The sequence below is a fragment of the Moschus berezovskii genome, chromosome 1 (genome assembly GCF_049115385.1).
Source record: "Moschus berezovskii isolate FMDL1 chromosome 1, NW_MosBer_1.0, whole genome shotgun sequence".
Classification (NCBI taxonomy): domain Eukaryota; kingdom Metazoa; phylum Chordata; class Mammalia; order Artiodactyla; family Moschidae; genus Moschus; species Moschus berezovskii.
In genome coordinates, this window is record NC_142460.1 from 104,368,727 (window position 1) to 104,390,602 (window position 21,876).

General features: G+C 40.3%; 1 protein-coding gene across 9 annotated transcripts in view; it reads right to left on the reverse strand.

Moving 5' to 3' along the window:
- Positions 1-19,838, reverse strand: part of VPS8 (VPS8 subunit of CORVET complex) — a 313,442-nt gene extending 293,604 nt beyond the window's left edge. For 5 of the 9 annotated variants that reach the window (XR_016038004.1, XM_088838472.1, XM_055408827.2 and 2 more), the window contains exons 1-4: positions 19,778-19,838; positions 8,944-9,182; positions 8,087-8,155; positions 1,938-2,068 (exon numbers count right to left, since the gene is read on the reverse strand). Coding sequence is in view for 8 of the 9 variants with exons in the window: in XM_088838472.1 (XP_088694598.1) it covers positions 1,938-2,068; positions 8,087-8,155; positions 8,944-9,096 (353 nt within the window). In the remaining variant the exon portion in view is untranslated. The other 4 variants (XM_055408831.2, XM_088838469.1, XM_088838484.1 and 1 more) reach the window with 4 other exon arrangements.
- Between the last annotated feature and the right edge of the window lie 2,038 nt (positions 19,839-21,876).

Consider the following 21,876-nt stretch of genomic DNA (forward strand, 5'->3'; position numbering starts at 1 on the left):
TCCCACCACATTTCCCACACATCTCCACATTTCCACCATGGACACTGCACCAGGTCTGATGTGTGCGCCCTCTAAAGGCTCTCCTGCTTCTGGGACTCCCTGGCTATATTTAGCTTCCTACTGGGGGTTTCCCAGGTGGGGCTAGCGGTAAAGCATCCGCCTGCCAATACAGGAGATGATCCCTGAGTCGGGAAAGATCCCGTGAGTAGGAAATGGCACGGCACCCCAGTATTCTTCCCTGAAAATTCCATGGACAGAGGAGCCTGGTGGGCTACAGCTCATGGGGCTGCAAAGAGCTGGACACAACTGAGTGACTGAGCACACACCCCAGAGGTGCAGAAGACGGACATGGTATCCACCTTCTTATGCTCTCCTCTCAACAGTACCAAAATCTTCAGGGTCTAACAAGCATTTCATTTCCACCTAAGTGGCCTTCTACTTTCCATGCTCGGCTTCAGCAGACCATACTGTATGCAAGTTTGATTTAAACAAATACTTACCAGAAAGCCAGAAATAAACCCATATACCTACAGTCAATTAATCTTCAACAAAGAAGGCAAGAATATAAAATGGGGAAAAGAAGTCTCTTCAGCTTAGCGGTGCTGGAAAAGTTGAACAGATGTATATAAAGCAATGAAGGTAGAACACACCTTTTCATCATGCACAAAAATAAACTCGAAATGGCTTAAAGACTTAAACATAAGCCATGACACCATAAAACTCCTAGAAGAGAACATAGGCAGAACATTCTATGGCATAAATCGTTACCAATGTTTTCTTTGGTCAGTCTCCCAAGGCAAAAGAAATAAAAACAAAAACAAACAAATGGGACATAATCAAATGTACAAGCTTTTTGTACAGCAAAGGAAACCTTAAACAAAATGAAAAAACAACCTACAGAGTGGGAGAAAATATTGGCAAACGATACACCCAACAAGGGTTTAATTTCCAAAATGTATTAACAGCTCATACAACTCAACAACAAGAAAAAACAATTGAAAAATGGACAGAAAACCTAAAGAGACATTTCTCCAAAGACATACAGATAGCCAACAAACACATGAAAAGATGCTCAACATCACTAACTATTAGAGAAATGTAAACCAAAACCACAATGAGATACTTCCTCACACCAGTCAGAATGGCCATCATTAAAAAGTCTACAAGTGTCAGAGAGGGTATAGAGAAAAGAGAATGCTCCTACACTGTTACTGGGAATGTAAGTTGGTACAGCCACTGTGGAAAACAGTATGAAGGTTCCTCAGAAAACTAAAAATAGAATTACCATATGATACAGCAATTCCATTCTGGGGCATATAGCCAGACAAAACTATAATTCAAAAAGACACATGCACCCCTATGTTCACAGCAGCACTACTCACAAGACCCAAGACATGGAAACAATCTAAATGTCCACTGACAGATGAATGGATAAAGATGTGGTACCTACATACACTGGAAGACTACTCAGTCATTAAAAAAAAAAAAAAAAGAACTAAATAACGCCATTTACGCAACATGGATGCAACCAGAGATCATCATACCAAGTGAATTAAGTCAGAAAAAGACAAATACCGATATCACCTTTATGTGGAATCTAAAATATGGCACAAATGAATCTACCTATGAAACAGAAAGAGACTCACAGACAAAGAAAACAGATTTGTGGTTGCCAAGGGGGTGGAAGGGTGGGGGAGGGATGGACTGGGAGTTTGCGGTTAGTAGAATTACATAAAGAATGGATAAACAACAAGGTCCTACTGTATGGCACAGGGAACTACATTCAATATCCTGGAATATTGGAAATATCCTGGGATAATGGAAAAGAATATGAAAAAGAAGGTATGTATAACTTAGTCACTCCTGCTATACAGCAGAAATCAACACAACTCTATATAGCAACTATACTTCAACTTTTTAAAAAAAAGAATACTTACCTTTTTAAGTTTGTCCTGTCACCACTATCTGAGCTTGCCACAGATGAAGTATCGTAAGAGTGAGAATCAATAGTATCAATGTTTAACAAGGTAGGATCTTCAAGAACAAAAGATTCATCTTCATCATCAGTCTAAATTAGAAGAACGTGGACACATAAATTCAAAAGTCCAAATACTCTATAAGTCAAACAGGCATTAATGGGTTGCTCCAAAATAAACATACACTTACTGTTTTTCACCCCTTTTCCATGCATTGCTATTGATCAGAGAGGCACAGTACAGAATTAAATTTCAACTCTAGATATCTCTCCCTACTTTTTTCACTCCAAAAAATTATTTATTGTAGCTGAAAGAAGTAGGAGCAGTTATGCAGATTATATTTTTAGTTGCCAAATATTTCTTCATATTCAAACCTGCCTAGGTGCTTTATTAGTTAACTAACAGTCAATGGCGATTGAAGAAAATAAATACCACCTGACTATAAATAGTATACCTTAATAAACATGACAGAAGAAAGGCATTCTGGGTTGGAAACAGCATGTGCAAACACAGTGATTTCATAATATGGATTGTGCCAGTGAAAAAGGAAGTAGTCTAAGATGAGCAGAGTATACAAGTAGGAGTTGGAGATGATCCTAGAAACATAAGCTGGAACCCACACTGTAAAAAGCTTTACATTTCATTAAGGTAGGTGACAGGAGGTCCCACATTCACCACTGTATTCCTAGTGTCTAGTACAATGCTGGACACATAATCAGTACTCATTTACTTAATAAATTAATGTACTGCATACAGCAGGCAGTTGGAAGGCAAGGAGATCTCTAAGAAATCGACACATGATGAGAATCATGTTTAAGAAGATAAATGGGGTAGAATGAAGATGAATGAGAGTAGAGGGGAAGACTGGGGCAGGGAGACTAATAAGAACCAGGAAGAAGGCTACTGCAATGTCAAGGAAAGAGAGAAGAGTTCAGTCTAGGAATGCAGCCGAAGGGGTCAAGAGAAGGAATAAGGAGACATTACTGTGGTAAAATTAAAGATTCCTGCTTACCATCTAAACAGTGTTTTGCGGGGGGCAAAGAAGGTTAAATTTAAGAAAGAAGTCAAAAAAGATCAAGGATTCTAGCTAGAGCAACTAGGCAAAAGGTAATACTACTAATTGAGATAAGAAAGAACAGCAGATAAAGCAAAATCAGTCTAGCTTCAAACAAGCTGATTCTAGGCAGCAGACATTAGAGAAAAAAGTTCTGATCATACCTTCGGTTTCAGCTGGACTCCGTTATTTCTATCCACGTTCTTAAGACAGCAGTCCACACTCCACTTTCTCGACCCATTACTGGCTACTGAGTACTACTCTTGAAGTTACCAGTCAAATCTGCTAGCCTCTTTTCCTTTAGCATGCCACTGCCCCATATGCATCAAGTAATACCACTGGCCAAGCCTCAATTCTGGAAATTTTCTCTTCCCTTAGTTTCCAATACATCTCTTATTTACTGTTCCTTCAACTTATGTGCCTCTTCTATTAGTCATGTTCTATTTCTCTTCAGCCCAACCTTTGAGTGATTTTGTTCCCCAGGATTATATTCTTGGCTCTTGGCTCTTCCTACTTCACACAATTTCTGTATGAACAAGCTAACCCCCATATATAGCTTCAAATACCATGTCATGCTAAGGACTCCAAAATCTGTATCTTTAGTACCAACATTTCTCTTGAGGTTTAGGCCACATTTCCAACTGTTTTTCAGATATCTCCACATACAAATGGAGTGCAAAGAACAGGATGAAAGTTTGCAAAGTTACTGCATTACTTGAGAGCTGTGCAAGAATGAAGGACTGCCTTAGGGAAAGAGAACGGAAACAACTCATAAATGAAATGCAGAACCAAGGTCTTAAGCAAGAGAGTCAGCCAGAATCTTATTTGATTTTCTTAAGCAGCCCAGGGATATAATTAAAGAAAATAGATTAGCTAAATTAAGCCAGGGTTGAGGGCTTACAGGATTAAGTGGGGGGGCGGGGGAATGAGGAAGATAATTAAGGGTACCAGTGAGGCTGAATTTAAAATTATTAGCTTCATGGTGTGTGCTGTGCTTAGTCGCTCAGTTGTGTCCTACTCTTTGAGACCCCATGGACTGCAGCCCGCCAGGCTCCTCTGTCTATGGAGATTTTCCAGGCAAGAATACTGGAGTGGGTTGTCATGCCCTCCTCCAGGGGATCTTCCTGATCTAGGAATCAAACCAGGGTATCTTGTATTGCAGGTGGATTCTTTACCAACTAAGCCACCACGGAAGCTACACGGTAGAGATATCAATTCTCACAAACTGATGTGTAGAATCTACACAATCCTATCATTTTTCACCTGGGGTGTGTGTCTGTAAACCAATAAAGTGATTATAAAACTTATGTAGAAATGCAAAAGACTAAGAATAAGCAAGGTAATCTTAAAGAATAACAAAAAAGCTGGAAGATTTGAACCTAGTAGATATCAAGACCTATTATAAAGATTCAAACAGACTGTGATATTGGGGCAAGTACAGAAAGACCAATGAAATCACACCCACCATATACGATCACCTGATTTAAAACAAAAAGTGACACCACAGAAAATGGTGCTCAGTAAGTGCTGCTGCCTCATACCTCACATCATCACACACACAATTCACATGAACTGCGGATCTAATGTAAAATGTAGAACAACAGAGATTTTAAAATAAGATGGCATCAACATAACCTTGAAATTTGCAAAATTTTCTTCAATAGGATGCAGCAAAAAGCTAACAAAAATGGAAAAACTTAGTAAGTTGAACTACTGCTAAGAACTTCTGCTCATCGAAAGAAACCATTAACTGAGAAAAAAAGTAACCCACAGAATGGAAGAAGATATTTGCAATACACACATCTAATAGAAAGCTTATATACATCACATATAAAGAACTCCTAAAAATACTTTAAAAATCAACTCAACAGAAAAAGGGCAAAAGACATGAAAAAGCAATTCACAAAAGAGATATCCAAAAGTCTACAACATATGTCAAGGGACACAATTTCATCAATCTTCAGGAAAATTCAGATTAAAATTCTGATATGATGCTACTACACACCTATTAAGTATGAATGGTTAAAGTGAAAAAGAGAAAAATTAAAAAGTTGATGAAGACATGGGAACCATATCTTCATATACGATATGGTGTATATATATATTACCATATATATGACATGGTAATATACACGATATCATATATAACCATATCCGTATATTGCTACAGAAAGCATATACTATCACAACCACTCTGAGAAACCTGTGGCAGCATCTACCAAAGCCGACCATGCCCACATCTGATGACGCAGCAACTCTACTGAGGTACATACCCAGAAGAAATGTGTGTATGTGTACACGTGTGTAGGTACCTGAAGACATGAATATTTACAGCAGCACTTGTCAAAGTGGCCAGAAACTGGGTATTATAAAACTGCTCATAAATAGTAGAATGAATTAAAAATGGTATGCATTTTACACAGCAATGGGAATGGATGAATAACTACATACAGGAAAATACAAATGAATCTAAAAACACAATGTTAAGGGAAATAAGTCAGACACACAAAAGCATATATTATATAATTCCATTTTTATGAAGTTCAAAGCCAGCAAGCCAAGCAATGCTGGTAGAAGTCAGGACAGTGATTATCCTGGGTTCAATACTACAGAAGCACAAGAGGAGTTTCTGGGGTGCTAGGATGGAGGAGCCTGGTAGGCTGCAATCCGTGGGGTTGCTAAGGGTCGGACACGACTGAGCGACTTCACTTTCACTTTTCACTTTCACACACTGGAGAAGGAAATGGCAAGCCACTCCAGTGTTCTTGCCTGGAGAATCCCAGGGATGGGGGAGCCTGGTGGGATTCCGTCTATGGGGTCACACACAGTCGGACACGACTGAAGTGACTTAGCAGCAGCAGCAGCAATGCTTTATTTCTTCAGATGGACTCCAGTTACACGAAGAATTCTGTTTGTGAAAATTCACCAAGCTGTACACTTATGACCTGTGCATTTTTTCTTTATGTGATATCTCCATTAAAAGTTCAAAAGAAATATCCGGCTGCATGAGCCAACAGCAGAACTGAAGTCAGGGCTACTTTCAAACACTGGGGACTAAAGAGGATCAAGAGACTTGGTCCTAAGGAGGTCAAAGAGGAGATTTAATGGAAGGAAGAGAATGTAGGGATGGGAGAGGATTATTATTAGAGAACGGAATTTGAAGATTAAAAACCTCAGAAGTAGCACAGTTTCAAAGGATGCCAAGGCCTAGTAACATTATTTCATGACCTAAGTTCTGAGATTTAGCATGTCTCAGTAATCTCTAACTTTCTGTAAAATAGATGTCCACTTCTTCCCAGCATCTCTTCAGGTTTATTTATGAATTTTATAGGATATATGTATCCACATATCCTGAAGCAAGTGCTTATTTACACTTTCTACTTTTGTCCCTTTTCTTTCTTAAAATCACTCTTCAATACTTCTTCCCTTTTTAGTCTTCATAATGTTCTACAATTTAAATTATTATTTTCACTTGTCCACCTTGGTGTGACAGCCAGCCAATTTCCAGTCCTATTTTTCTCTCAAAATCAGAGACAATCACATATCACTTCATAATCGCAGTATTTAACACTGTAACCCAAATGCACAAGGCACCCAAATTAGTGAGGAAGATAACAGTATCATCAGTTAACCACTAGTGATTATTATACTTACTGATACTAGTAGGTATGTAAATTCTGCAAAGATAGCTTTCCTTCATTATAAATTACAGCCTCATTCATTAGAGCATTACTTTGACATTATTGTACAAAGATGTACAAACAGGGCTTTGTACACATCCTCTAAGATTATTTGTAGTTCTCACTTTGTAATTGAAATAATTATGTGATTAACATCATGTTATGAAAACTGACAAATTAATCTCTTCATCTATAAATGAAAGATTTCCTATTAGAAAACAATAAATAAATATGACTTTAACAGGACAGTCTCATTGACCAAAGCCTTCTTGGTTAAAATTATAAATGCTCAAGTCTTCTTAATACAGATCAAACATAACATTTAAAAATATATTCAAAGAAATAGCAATATCAAGCTGATATTTTAAAATAATAAAAGATATAATTCATAGAGAAAGTAGTTTGCATCCTATATAGTACTGCCTATAAACCTAAAAGTACAGATAAAGAAGTAATAAAGGGGCCAGAGCCAAAAAAAAAAAAAAAGCAAACCAGGGCCCAACCCCTCTTATGGGGCCAGTGGGCATTTCTATTGAGGAATCTTTGCATCATTATCTTTTACAAAACATAACTATGGATCTGAAATAGATTTTTAAGAATCTTTCTCAAATTAGGAGCTAAAACTTCCAATGGGAGTCTTAAGCAAGTTGTTAAAAGATCAAGAAGACTGAGTTGAAGAACTGAGAGCAGATGAAGGGTACAAAAAAGCTAGCACACTTCATCAACATGTACTTCCAAAGAGTTCCATTATAAAGCCTTTATGATCTGCTAATTCAGAAAGTAACATCATTTCAGAGCTCTGAGAAACTTTTTAATCGAGATGACATTCACAAGATAAACTATGGTGGCTTCATTTTCTTTATATAGAAGGGTGATGAAGTGCATTACAAGGCTGCAGATGCTCTTTTGTATCTCCCGAGGACGAGCTATTTGAATATCACTGGCAGAGATGACATTATCAAAACATAATACAAATCTCAGAAGTGTCATGAATTTAGTATTTCAACTCACTTAATACAACATTTCTTTAGTCGGCCCAAGCATGAGGTATTGTCCTGGGCACAGAGACAAACAAGACATGGCTTCCGCCCCTGAAAAGCTCACAATCTAGAACTTTCTGCAATAATGGAAATACTTTTGGCATCTATGCTGTCCACTACAAGAGCCACTAGCCACATATGACAACTGAGCACTTGAAGTGTGCCTTGCACAACTGAGAAAATGGATTTTTAATTCTTCTTTAACAGTAATCAGTTTAAATTGCCACATGTGACTGCTGGCTCCCTTATTGGACAATGCAGACCTGGAAACAAACACTGTAACCCAGAAGTATTCAAATCAACATGATAAAACAGTGACTGTTAATATATACCTACTTCATTTAGTATGCTTTCCAGTGTTGGAGGAGTATCAACCTGAGGAATATCGAACTCCTTATCATCAATCTAAATAGAGAAAAGAAATTAATGCTCACATAATAATACTTTCCCTCTTAAAATTGGGAGGGTGTTTTAATTGATTAGAACCATTATCAATTAGAAGACAAACAGACCACCAAACTCTTCTCACGGAAAGCCAACTCAATAATTCATGATATTAAGGGTTAGGTCAAAAACCTCAGAACTGTTTCCTTTTCTATCCACATATTCAGAGTTTATCAAGGACAAATATGCACTGACAGCAACATCCTAACAATCCTTTCCAGAAAGCTTCTATTGAAGGGCTTTGGCATCTGCTTTCTTAAACAAAACAGCATGTCTTACGACAAACCCTAATCTTCTAAGTCATAAGAGATATACAAAGGTCTGACACTGAATTTCCTAATTATTTCATAAATTATGGTGGTGAATAATTAGGTCAAACAACTTGTTATTAAATATTCATATCATCACAAAAACCTATTGATATCAAGTCAATGAGGAAAAAAAATCACTGCACAAGAATTCTAAGTCTACCACTAGCACTATGACAGAGCTATCATTTAACAGAGCTGCACTTCAGTTTCTTCCCCTGTAAAAATGGAGTATCAGAGCATTGTGAAGCTCAAATGAGATGTATTAGTGTTTTATAAACTATAATCAGCTATAGAAATGAATAGTATTATTTCATAAAACTGTATTTAGATGCCTATTAATCTATCCAAAATGATGAATTTAGAGTCTTTGGATTATAAAGTGCACTCTAAGCAACATTTTGGTTAAACATCATCACTTGACAAAAGCTGAATTTTTACCAGATCATTTCTGAACTCCAGTTCCTTGTCCAGATCTATGTAAGAGAATTTTGAAAGTGAAGCTTCTAGACTGAAAGACTTGTTCAGTTCCTCATCAGTAGTCTTGGTACAGAGGCTTTTTTCCACATTTTCATGGTCTGGTTCATTTTCCATGTTTACTTTTAATAACTTTATTCAGTCAATCCAAGCAAGTTTTTGTTTTTTTGGCCTCAGATCATGATGAACTGAATGATGATCTCCTTTCAAAAAAGAAAAAATATATTATTTAGATTTCCTCAAATGGACATACCAAAGACTTACTGGGTCAGACTTTTGTGGAAACTGATTTCACTCAATCATCTGATAACAAACTAAGAGAAATCAATCCTGGGGTACGAGCTATGATATGGGGGGAGGGTTTTTATGGGAGCACAAAGGAGGAATATCTGACTTAGGAGTCTGGGAAGTGGCCCACCACCCAAAGTCCTAAATTTGGTGATAGAGATGACATAGGACAAGCTCAACCACTAGACCTGGTACCAACCAGATTTACGTACCTAAGAACAAGAGGATCACTGGTGCCGAAAACTGCAGTTAACCCCTTCTTCACATTCCCAAACCTGAGCAGATCTCCAATTCTCCATGAAGATAAGTATATAGACCAGTTTTGTCATCAGCATCCAGACAGGGCCATAGACCTCTAAGGGAAACTTAGTGCAGACACAGAGGGCCCAGAATGGATAGCAAGTCACTTAATAGGACACTAGCAAATCTAAAGGTTCAGATCTATTAGAGGAGACAATGATGTCAGTGTAAAATAATTCCACAGCTGACCAGAGTGTTCTAGAAAGAAGGCTAGTTAAGGGAAAACAGAGATAGTAAAGAAATGTATGCAAATTTTGTTTTTTCACAGCTCTAAAGGATACAATATCATACCAAAAAGAAACATAATCTGGTTTACTTTAAAAAAAAACTGTCTAGAAAATAACTGTCTGAAAAATTTCTAAAAAACTAAAAATATACTCAGGAAAAAAATATATATAGTTTAACCATTAAATTTGCCCTTACATGTTTTTAGTTTGTGTTATAATTAGGATACAAGTGACCAAACTTTAAAACATTTATCACTTAGCTCTGCCTGTATACAATAAAAGAACAAAAATAAGAAAATAGAAACAATGCCACAGTAATGATGATAATAAAAGCAAACGTAATTTTGTGTTCTAGACTAGGTGTTTTCCATGGTACCCCATGAGCACTAATTCTCAGTAGGAAGCTTTCTCAAATGATATACTACCCAAAGACAGCAGAAGGAAACGGCAACCCACTCCAGTATTCTTGCCTAGGAAATCCCAGGGACAGGGGAGCCTGGCGGGCTACAGTCTGTGGGGTCGCAAAGAGTCAAAGACATGACTGAGCAACTAAGTGCTCACGTACCACCAAACTTCCCCAGCAGACAAACTTCTGTTACTCTTTATTCCTTACTGAAGTGAAGGCAGGAAAAATAGCTGACAACCACAGAGCCATTGAAATAATTAATTTTCTTAAAAGGAGTTGAGAATTAGTTGTTGTTATTGTTCTTTTAAAAATAATATGCCCAAAACTCACTGACAATTTCATCTAATTAGGCTCAGTTTTCAGAGAAGGCAATGGCACCCCACTCCAGTATTCTTGACTGGAACATCCCATGAACGAACGAGCCTGGTTGGCTGCAGTCCATGGGGTTGCTAAGAGTCAGACATGACTGAGTGACTTCCCTTTCACTTTTCACTTTCATGCATTGGAGAAGGAAATGGCAACCTACTCCAGTGTTCTTGCCTGGAGAATCCCAGGGACAGGGGAGCCTGGTGGACTGCCGTCTATGGGGTCGTACAGAGTCGGACATGACTGAAGCGACTTAGCAGCAGCAGCAGGCGGAGAAGACTCTTTGAGAGTCCCTTATACTGCAAGGAGATCCAACCAGTCCATTCTAAAGGAGATCAATCCTGTATGTTCATTGGAGGGACTGATGCTAAAGCTGAAGCTGCAATACTTTGGCCACCTCATGCGACGAGTTGACTCACTGGAAAAGACTCTGATGCTGGGAAAGGTTGGGGGCGGGAGGAGAAGGGGACGACGGAGAATGAGATGGCTGGATGGCATCACCGACTCTGTGGACATGAGTTTGAGTGAACTCCGGGAGTTGGTGATGGACAGGGAGGCCTGGCGTGCTGTGATTCATGGGGTCGCGGAGAGTCGGACACAACTGAGCGACTGAACTAAACTGAACTGACTGAACGTGAATCCCACTTTCTTCAATATTTCTTTCTATAATTTTTTAAAATGAATATCTACTATGCATAAGACACAGACTCATGAAGACTGATTTTCAAGAGCTGAAACCAATTTGTGTAGCTAGTACATTCGTATATTACCAAACAGATTAATTCCTTTCACGTGTCACAGAAGACAGACTATGAGGCTCTGGCCTACAAACATGTGCTATCGACTACATTCCTAGAAGACGTAACTGAGGGTATTCTGTGTCTGGCAACATTTGAAAGCATCTTTCCAATCTCGGGTACTAAATGTACTTCTCCTTTTGCAATAAGCCAAAGGCAGGGGCAGTATTAGCCTTTATGAGCCTTTCTTCAAAGAAGACTGAACTGGCTCATGACAAATTACTTCTCAATAAAGTTCCCTCTTATTTGTACCACTTAGCAAAAATGATTTCAATTAGTCAAGGAATGCTTACAAATATGCACAAATATTCACAATAGGTGTTTCCTGAAGACAGTTAAGTTTTATTCTTATACATTTTTTTAAAATAGTGGAAAAAACCACATAACAAAAACAAAAACTTTAAATGACTCTATAACTTAAAACGTTTCATTCTTCACATTTGTGTCCCCAAAATAACTTGAGAGGAAAACAATTTTTTCCTGGCTCTTTTTATAGCTTCTATCTGGAGTTAATAAGAGGTTCTCAAAACATCTCAGCATCTGTGAATTCCAATACCACGCTGAAGAAGTTTCAAGAAATCAAGCATTCTCTGAAAAAAGAATGTCACCCTGCTGTGCCACCCTACTTCCTACCTTCACTTCACCGAGCTCCTGTTAGTGTGATGTGGTGGCAAACTGGAAAGAATATAGACCAAAGAGTCAATTAAAATCATATCTGAATCTGGACTTTACCAGTTCCTATCTATGACCTTGGTCAATCAGTCTACCCTTTCTGAGCTCCTCTATTTCTATATTTGTAAGATGAAATATTGTGGCCATTTGTGCTGTTTGCCCACAGCATCACCTTTTGTTCTGGGGAAAGCTCTTTCAAACTATGTGCTTCCTGTGGAGGCTGTCAATAAAAAAGCCCCTAGTAACAAAGACTGCACAATACAGCCAGGGTCCTTTACCAAGATGCACCAAAATGGAACTGGTAAGGAAGAGCCACTCCCGCTGTTCGTTAAACAATGAATAATAAGGCTAAGCAATATACCCTATCCCATTCTGCAGAAAAAGAGGTCATTTATTCAACATACATCAACACCTACTATGCATCTGTCAGTGTCTCCACCAACAAAATTTATACTCTCAGTACAAATTCTTGAGCAAGAATGAAAGCAACCTATAACCAGAACCAGAAAAGAGGAAAGAGTAGTGTCCTGACATCATGCAAGCCCCCGGCTCCAATCTTTTATGTTTGATGTTAGCTCCAGACATAGCTTTCCAGCATTTAGGCTACATAAACCAACACAGTCCCCCAATTTTTCTTTTTTTTTGGGGGGGGAGCGAGGGAAGAGTCACAATTAAGACTCCCAACTCTCAGGAATACAATTACCTATTTTGTAGAGTTACTATGAAGAACAAATGATATAATGACTGTAAAGCATTTAGAATAATGTCTGAACACAGAACAAGTATTCAAGAAATTTAAAACTTCAAGATTTCCAAATTCCTTTAAAGACCCTGAAACAAGATCTGGTACTTTTGTAAAAGTCTAGCCAGTGCTAAGTATATCCAAAGGCGACCTTACCAGAGGCTACACTTCTTAGAACAACAATAGCAAAATTTCCTCATGAACTCAATCGACTTCTCTGGTGACTCAGACAGTAAAGAATTCACCTGCAATTCAGGTGACCTGGGTTCAGTCCCTGGATGGGGAAAGATCCCCTGAAGCAGGAAATGGCTACCCACTCCAGTATTCTTGCCTGGAGAATTCCATGGGCAGAGAACCTAGTGGGCTACAGTCCATGGGGTCGCAAAAGAGTTGGATGCAACTGAGCGACTAAACACCAACAAGTAAAACATAAACTGAATGGTAGAGGTTAGCATCTTGAGTTGGGGAGACTACCCTGGACTATCCAGAAGGGCCCAATGTAACCAAACAGTCTTTAAAAGTGTGAGAAATGGGCAGAAGACAGAGAAAGAGATGTGACAACAGAAGCAGGGTCAGAGAAGTGCTGTGCTGCAGTCTCTGAAGATGGAGGAAGGGTGCCAGGAGCCAAGGAATTCAGGCAGGCTCTTGAAACTCCAAGAGACAAGGAGATGGACTCTCTTCTAGAAGGACCCTGGCCCTGCCACAGTTTAATTTTGACCTAGTAAGACCAATACTGGACTGGTGCACTATAGAACTATAAAATAATAAATCTGTGGTTTTTTTAAGCCATGAAATTTGTGGTAATTTGTTACAGCAGAAATAGAAAATGAATACACTAGCAAACTTCAATTGTTTCTGGCCATATCACCAGCATTCTGAAATACCTACCCCTCCCTTGTCACTTGGTATTGCCCAAACATTTATTGAGCACACTCTTCCAAATAAAGACTACTGATGAAATGCTTAATACATGGTACTTGATATTACACCTGCTGCTGCTGCTAAGTCACTTCAGTCGTGTCCGACTCTGTGTGACCCCATAGACGGAAGCCCACCAGGCTCCCCCGTCCCTGGGATTCTCCAGGCAAGAACACTGGAGTGGGTCGCCATTTCCTTCTCCAATGTGTGAAAGAGAAAGTGAAAGTGAAGTCGCTCAGTCGTGTCCGACTAGTAGCGACCCCGTGGACTGCAGCCCACCAGGCTCCTCTGTCCATGCGATTTTCTAGGCAAGAGTACTGGAGTGGCTTGCCACTGCCTTCTGCGTGATATTACACCTAGACAGCATATTAAAAAGCAGAGACATTATTTTGCCAACAAAGGTCTGTCTAGTCAAGGCTATGGTTTTTCCAGTGGTCACGTATGGATGTTAGAGTTGGACTACAAAGAAAGCTGAGTGCCGAAGAACTGATGCTTTTGAACTGTGGTGTTGGAGAAGACTCTTGAGAGTCCTTTGGACTGCAAGGAGATCCAACCAGTCCATCCTAAAGGAGATCAGTCCTGGGTGTTCATTGGAAGGACTGATGTTGAAGCTGAAACTCCAATACTTTGGCCACCTGATGAGAAGAGTTTACTCATCTGAAAAGACCCTGATGCTGGGAAAGACTGAGGGCAGGAGGAGAAGGGGACGACAGAGGATGAGATGGTTGGATGGCATCACTGACTCGATGGACATGAGTTTGGGTGGACTCTGGGAGTTGGTGATGGACAGGGAGGCCTGGCGTGCTGTGGTTCATGGGGTTGCAGAGCTGGACACGACTGAGCGACTGAACTGACTGGCTGACTGATATACACACTTGATGCAGAACAAAGAAATGAACTACTAGTAATTTCCTCTTGAGATACAATTCTATAACTAGTTTTCACCCAACCATCCCGTAATCTAGGGTTTTTATAGTTCTCAAGGGGATGCCATGCCAGAGTGTACCTTCAAACTACACAACAGGTTACGTGAATCAGATTAATCTAACAGAGAATATATATCACAGAATCATGATTACCCAGTATGTTGTCCATTTCTGAGGGCGGATAAACTAATAATTTAATAGCTTCAACCAAAGATTGTTTGACATCCTGAGAGCTCCCAAGGCTCTCTTAATTATTCCTGACCAATGAATAAAGGAGGCCCAAGGAACACCTGGGGAAGAAAAAAAATATGTGTACCATATAAACAGCAATGACTCCATAACAACACTGGCCAACTGAATAAGAACTCTAGAATGTGACCTATATTAAGCCAGGTTAAAGTGGAATTCTTCTACTAGTTTTTTTTTTTTAAACTTCAGCAGACATTCCCAACTGTTCAAGTTTCAGGATCCTGTTTAATTTGCTGACATTCCTTTCCTCCCAAAAATGTTACATGAGACACTTACCACATTACACTGAAATCAAATCAAGTTGGGTTTTTTCCTAATACACTACAGCCTTTGAAAGATATCACAAAATCATGACATGGAAGCAATGTTACATGCCAACTTTGTTTCTGGTCTTTTCAATCCATGTGTTTTTTTTCTATTTGTTTCGAGCTGTCTTCTTGTGGCTTGTTTTGTAAAGAAAAATATAACAGAGGATGAACTTCTGTGAGTTTTTCTATTATCTTACTCTGGTAAATGGGCTCATTTTTAACATTTCCCCAATGCCTACAGGAATAATAGTTCCTTTAAAACTAACCTTATTATATGTATCCAGAGTCCCTCTGTCCTTCCTTCTGGGAACCTTCCCTCCCTAAGCATCCTCAGAATCCAGAATGAACGTCTTTAGAAAGGCACCTTGGCAGCTTCCTTATATTGATTCATTAGTTAACTTACCATGTGACTACATCTTTTCTCCCCAACTGTACAACAGAAATGGGACCAGGCGTCTTTGCATACTCCACATCACTGGGTTCACTAACATGCCTAGCTACACATTCAATAAACATCTACTGATCAACACAAAAATCAGAAGATAGGAATAACACTTGTGTTGTGAATTAAATATATCAGTTTTATTACCTGTAATTGTTAAGCTTCAGAGGATACTACTTGACTTATAGCATATAGGAATCTATGCCATAATAAACCAAGTTATAATTGAGTTCCACTTTTATGCAATCAGGTCTGTCAACTATAGATGATCGTACTCATCCTTCAGATATCAGCTAAAACTTTGCCTCCTCAAAAGTCTTTTTCTCTCCTGCTCAACTTGACTAGTTAGTAGGCACCTGTTAGTAATTACCTGTAACAGTGTTCTCCTTTTATTACACTTATCACATTACAATCATTTTTTTCAGTGTCTGAACCTCCATTTCTTTCCCTCAACTGGAATGTGGGTTCCAAGAAAGCAAAGATCACATCTGCCCTTCTTCCATCACAGTATTCCCAGTGCCTAATTACACAGTAGCCTAATTACACCAATCCATGCACCTACTCACCCTCCCCACAGAAGCAGCCAAGCAATGCTGCATCACTGGCTTCTAGAGCCTTTAACAGCCGTTCTGGTCATTCAAAATAAAATACGGGTAGTCATTCTGTTCTCCAAAAGCCCCCCACCTTGCAAGTTCCCCTCTCTGCAATTAAGTTTTTTTTCAATCTCTAACATTTTTTTAAATGATCATTTTGCTCATGTATGACATGACACAAACTCCATAATTTCAAACATTTTGTGCTGTTTTACATTAATTCAACCTATAGGCCAAGGTGAAAATATACATTCGGGGCTTTGCAGGAGGCACTAGTGGTAAAGAATTCGCCTACCAATGTAGATGGGGTTAAGAGACGCCTGGGTCTGGAAGATCCCCTGGAGGAGGACATGGCAACCCACTCCAGTATTTTTGCCTGGAGAATCCCATGGACAGGGCAGCCTGGCAGGCTGCAGTCCATAAGGCTGCAAAGAGTTAGACACGACTATAGCGACTAAGCATGCACATCGTACATTCATCCAATTTACAAGAATTCAACCATTATCTTAGGCAAAGAAAAAAAAAAAGAAATGATTCTCATAGGGGCTGGACTCTGCATACCATTCCACTCAATAACTACAAGCTTCTGAGTGTGTGTGGGGAAGGGATGGGTGTCTGCTGGACTTTCATCAGTCTCACTTCTCACATGCCTCACACACAGACAACCCATTTCACCTGTGCTCAAAGGAACACACAGCATGCTGTTCCAACGTGGAGCAAAAACTGGCTGTGACTGACTTCCTAAGAGATCATATGTCAGGCTCCTACATGACTCCTTCACAGGGTACTGCAATGGTACTCAATTATCAAGGTACTTTTTCAAAAGTGAAAGTCGCTCAGTCACGTCTGACTATTTGCAACCCCATGGACTGTAGTCCATGGACTTCTCCAGGCCAGAAGAGGGGAGTGGGTAGCCTTTCCCTTCTCCAGGGAATCTTCCCAACCCAGGGAACATATCACAGGCCGATTCTTTACCAGCTGAGCCACCAGGTAACCTTCTTCAAGGGCCTAGGAAAAACTGGAAAAATAAAATTTCAGAAACCAGCAGTAAAGATATTACACTACCAGTCACAGGTGATGTGGAAATAAGTCACTTTAACCTTGAACTGCAACCAGACACCTGTATGTAAGACAGAAAAAAAGCCTGAAAGTGTTTTCTAATTATGCTGGTGTAGCACATACAGCGGAGAAGGCAATGGCAAGCCACTCCAGTACTCTTGCCTAGAAAATCCCATGGATTCTGATTCATGTCAATGTATGGCAAAACCAACCAATATATTAATGTAAGATAATTTGCCTCCAATAAAATAAATTAAAAAAAAAAAAAAGAAAATCCCATGGACGGAGGAGCCTGGTAGGCTGCAGTCCATGGGGTCACTACAAGTCAGACATGACTGAGCAACTTCACTTTCACACATTGGAGAAGGAAATGGCAACCCACTCCAATGTTCTTGCCTGGAGAATCCCAGAGACAGGGGAGCCTGGTGGGCTGCCATCTGTGGGGTTGCACAGAGTCGGACATAACTGAAGTGACTTAGCAGCAGCAGCAGCAGCGCATACAGCACAGGACTTGAAAATTTATACTTTGATCCATGTGAAGGTAGTTTTAATCAAGGATGATGTTATTTGTAGCTAACTGAGCATCACACTTGAGGGTACTCATTTCACTTTACCCATGGACTTCAGAAACAGAGGTTTCAACAATTTTGGTGGTTCTACCAATCAAATACCCTATCTGCTTAGCCAGAAGAATAAGCACATGACACTCTTATATCCAATCTGGCCAACCAGTGTCCTTTTCTGAAATTTAAAATATTAGAGGTAGGAGTTTTCTCTTCTCTCTGCGGTGCTTAAGGTTGGATGAAGTAATAGAAAGGCTGTTAAACAGAATGAAGATAATTCAAACATTAAGATCCATTTAAGAACAGAACAGTTAATCTTACAAATATGTACAGATGACACCTGAAGCTGTAGGTTAAGATGATATCTAAACTCTTGTGAAAACTATCAAAAGTTAAATACACTTAAGTTCAACAGGCCTTACTTTTCATTAACATACATAACTGACATTTGATATCACAGTGGTTGAAATATCTATAAAAGGGTGGAAAAGAGCTGAAAAGTCACCAATATGTCCCAGTATTCTGGAAGACAGAAAACACCCATCTGCTGATATCGGTCCAAGTACAAAGGAAATGTATAAAGGATAAGCAACATACTCTTCCCTTGACCCCTGGAAAAAAGTTTTTCACCTATGCCTCTTTGAGATAAGAAACTCAAAAGATCAACCAGAATTTTTTCTCATTTATCTCCATTCTGCATTCTATGGAATACACCAGCTATTACCAGAGATTTCAATATCTACTCTTCTTAAGTTTAACCAGGAGCAAACCCACATCTTACACAAACACATGTAGAGTCTCCATCCCTATTTACATCAGGTACTTGAAACACACACCTGATTCATAACTGATCTCCTAATCACTGACATCTGGAATAAAGCTGGCACCACAAGTTAACAACCACGTTTGGTTTGTTCTTTGGGGTGCCGGGAGTGTGGTAGTGGACACAGCTTTCCTTACCATTCTAGTATCAATCTAATATTAGCAGGGACTCACTGGAAAAGAGTCTGATGCTAGGAGGGATTGGGGGTGAGAGGAGACGGGGACGACAGAGAATGAGATGGCTGGATGGCATCACCGACTCGACGGACATGAGTTTGAGTGAACTCCGGGAGTTGGTGATGGACAGGGAGGCCTGGCGTGATGTGATTCATGGGGTCGCAGAGTCGGACACGACTGAGCGACTGGACTGAACTGATGAAGGAGGAATGCCTGTTTGGAGAAGAGTCCCCATCAGTTACTGAAACCCGGTGGCATGAATCCTCTCTTACTGACACTAATTCATCCCACCTTCTCTTCTTTGAAACACACCCAAACATTTTAGGCAACTCTGCCCTTCCCCGCCACCACCACTTCCCCCCAGTACCACACTTGGAGAACTAACCAGGACACAGGAACGGCCTCGAACGTTAGAGACCCACGTGTCCCCTGCTGCCCTCACTCTAGGGCACATTTCGCATCCACAGAGAAACTGGACCGAACCTCACAGGGTGCGCACAAATCCTAAGAGGTGAACACCCCGCCTAAGCCTCGGCCCCACACTAGAGAAGCACACTCATCCCAGGCCTCGAGGGATGGAAGAGCCTGCACCTGTGCTTCAGGCCCCAAAGGCAGGTTACACACCTGTTCCTTCTGGGGGAGTGACTACCGGCCTCCAAGACTCAATCTGAATAAGCGAGTGCCCCTGCACCTCAGCCTCTCATTCCATGAAATCAACAAGTGGAAACTAACCCAGTTCCAGGCCAAACACAGGGTACTCCCCTCCATCCCAGAGTCAACCCCGCTCGGACGGTGGGCCTTGGTCCAGTTGGCCTGTCTGAAGCCGCGCCGCTGTCGGAAAGCGGCAAAGCTCAGGGACCCGGCCCGCGTTCTCTTGCCGCCCCGCGTACAGCCGCCAACCGACGTCCCCACCCAGTTGGGCCGCTCTCCGGACACTCCTTACCAGAGCTCTCTGCCGCGCCGGCCCAGGAACCCCCACAACCCATGGACCACGTGACCCCGCCCCCTGCTCGAGCCTCACGCACGCGCAGTATATACCCGTTGGCCACGCTTCCGCTTTCTTCCTCTCTCCCGGGTCTCTCCTGGGCGGTCCGCCCCGCTACGGCACGCCCCCATTTAAAGGGACAGAGATACATTTTAGTTTCAGTTCAGCTCAATTCAGTCGCTCAGTCGTGTCCGACTCTTTGCAACCTCGTGAATCACAGCATGCCAGGCCTCCCTGTCCGTCACCAACTCCCGGAGTTCACTCAAACTCACCTCCATCGAGTCGGTGATGCCATCCAGCCATCTCATTCTCTGTCGTCCCCTTCTCCTCCTGCCCCCAAGAGATACATTTAGGTCAAGGAATTTAAGGGGTAATTAGAAGGAAATGGCAACCCACTCCAGTATTCTTGCCTGGAAAATTCCATGGACAGAGGAGCCTGGTAGGTTATAGTCCATGCGGTCGCAAAGAGTCGGACACGACTGAGGGACTTCACTTTAACATATTTAGGAACTGGAGAGTGGAAACATAGGAGGAGCACAGGTCAATAAATAATAATCCTTGAGATGAGAAGAGAAAGCCTCCTCCAGCCCTATGTTAGTGAATTTATGTAGCATTTAAGAAAGTGAACCTATCTTCAGCCAGCCCAGAAAGGGTAATTGATTCCCAGGCTTTCAGAGTTTGCAACCAGCAAATTTTAATTTTAATCTTTTTAAAGATGAACATAGAATTACTAGTTTTTTTACTTTGCCAAGTAAAGATAATTAGTGCACACACACTAAAAGTCAACTGTTATTTTCTAATTTATCATCAACATTGCTTCATATAAATACATCTTAACACCAAAAGTATAGGAGAGATACGCTCTCAAATAAAGGAGATATCTATAAAATGAATAAAAGCATATATTTATTTCTCTTATTACATCTCAAGAAAGATAAACACTTTCAAGACAGACTGATTTTTAGAGGCACCACTGTAGATAACATGGACCCCAGGATCTTATGCCTGCTGGGGCCTATGGTCAAGAAAACAGAAGGAGAAAAAATACCAAAAAAATGTTCCTGGAAAGAGATATAGAAAATATTCAGGTGGGAAGACATTTATTGAGCATCACCAGGTTCACTATGCTTCTGGGTCTTTGAAGGACTCAAAGGTGGGTAAGACACCACCCTTCCCTCCAGGTTCTCTTAAGAATTCAGTGTACAAAGTTACAGTACAAGGCAAGTCATTTTGAGTGCTGTAAGAAACAAGCCTTTGACTGTGTAGATCACAACAAACTTTGGAAAATTCTTCAAGAGATGAGAATACCATACCACCTTACCTGTCTCCTGAGAAATCTATATGCAGGTCAAGAAGCAACAGTTAGAACTGGACATGAAACAACAGACTGGTTCCAAATAGGGAAAGGAATACATCAAGGTTATATATTGTCACCCTGATTATTTAACTTATATGCAGAGTATATATATCATGCAAAATGCCAGGCTGGATGAAGCACAAGCTGGAATCAAGACTGCTGGGAGAAATATCAATAACCTCAGATATGCAGATAATACCACCCTTATGGTAAGAGAAGAAAAAGTAAAGAGTCTCTTGATGAAAGTTAAAGAGGAGAGTGAAAAAGTTGGCTTAAAACTCAACATTCAAAAAATTAAGATCATGGCATCCGGTCCCATCACTTCATGGTAAATAGAAGGGAAACAATGGAAACAGTGACAGACTTTATTTTGTGGGGCTCCAAAATCACTGCAGATGGTAACTGCAGCCATGAAATTAAAAGATACTTGCTCCTTGGAAGAGAAGCTATGACCAACATAGACAGCATATTAAAATGCAAGACATTACTTTGCCAACAAAGGTTGATCTAGTCAAAGCTATGGTTTTTCCAGTAGTCATATATGGATGTGAGAGTTGGACTATAAAGAAAGCTGAGCACTGAAGAATTGATGCTTTTGAACTGTGGTGTTGGAGAAGACTCTTGAGAGTCCCTTGGACTGCAAGGAGATCAAACCAGTCAGTCCTAAAGGAAATCAGTCCTGAATATTCATTGGAAGGAC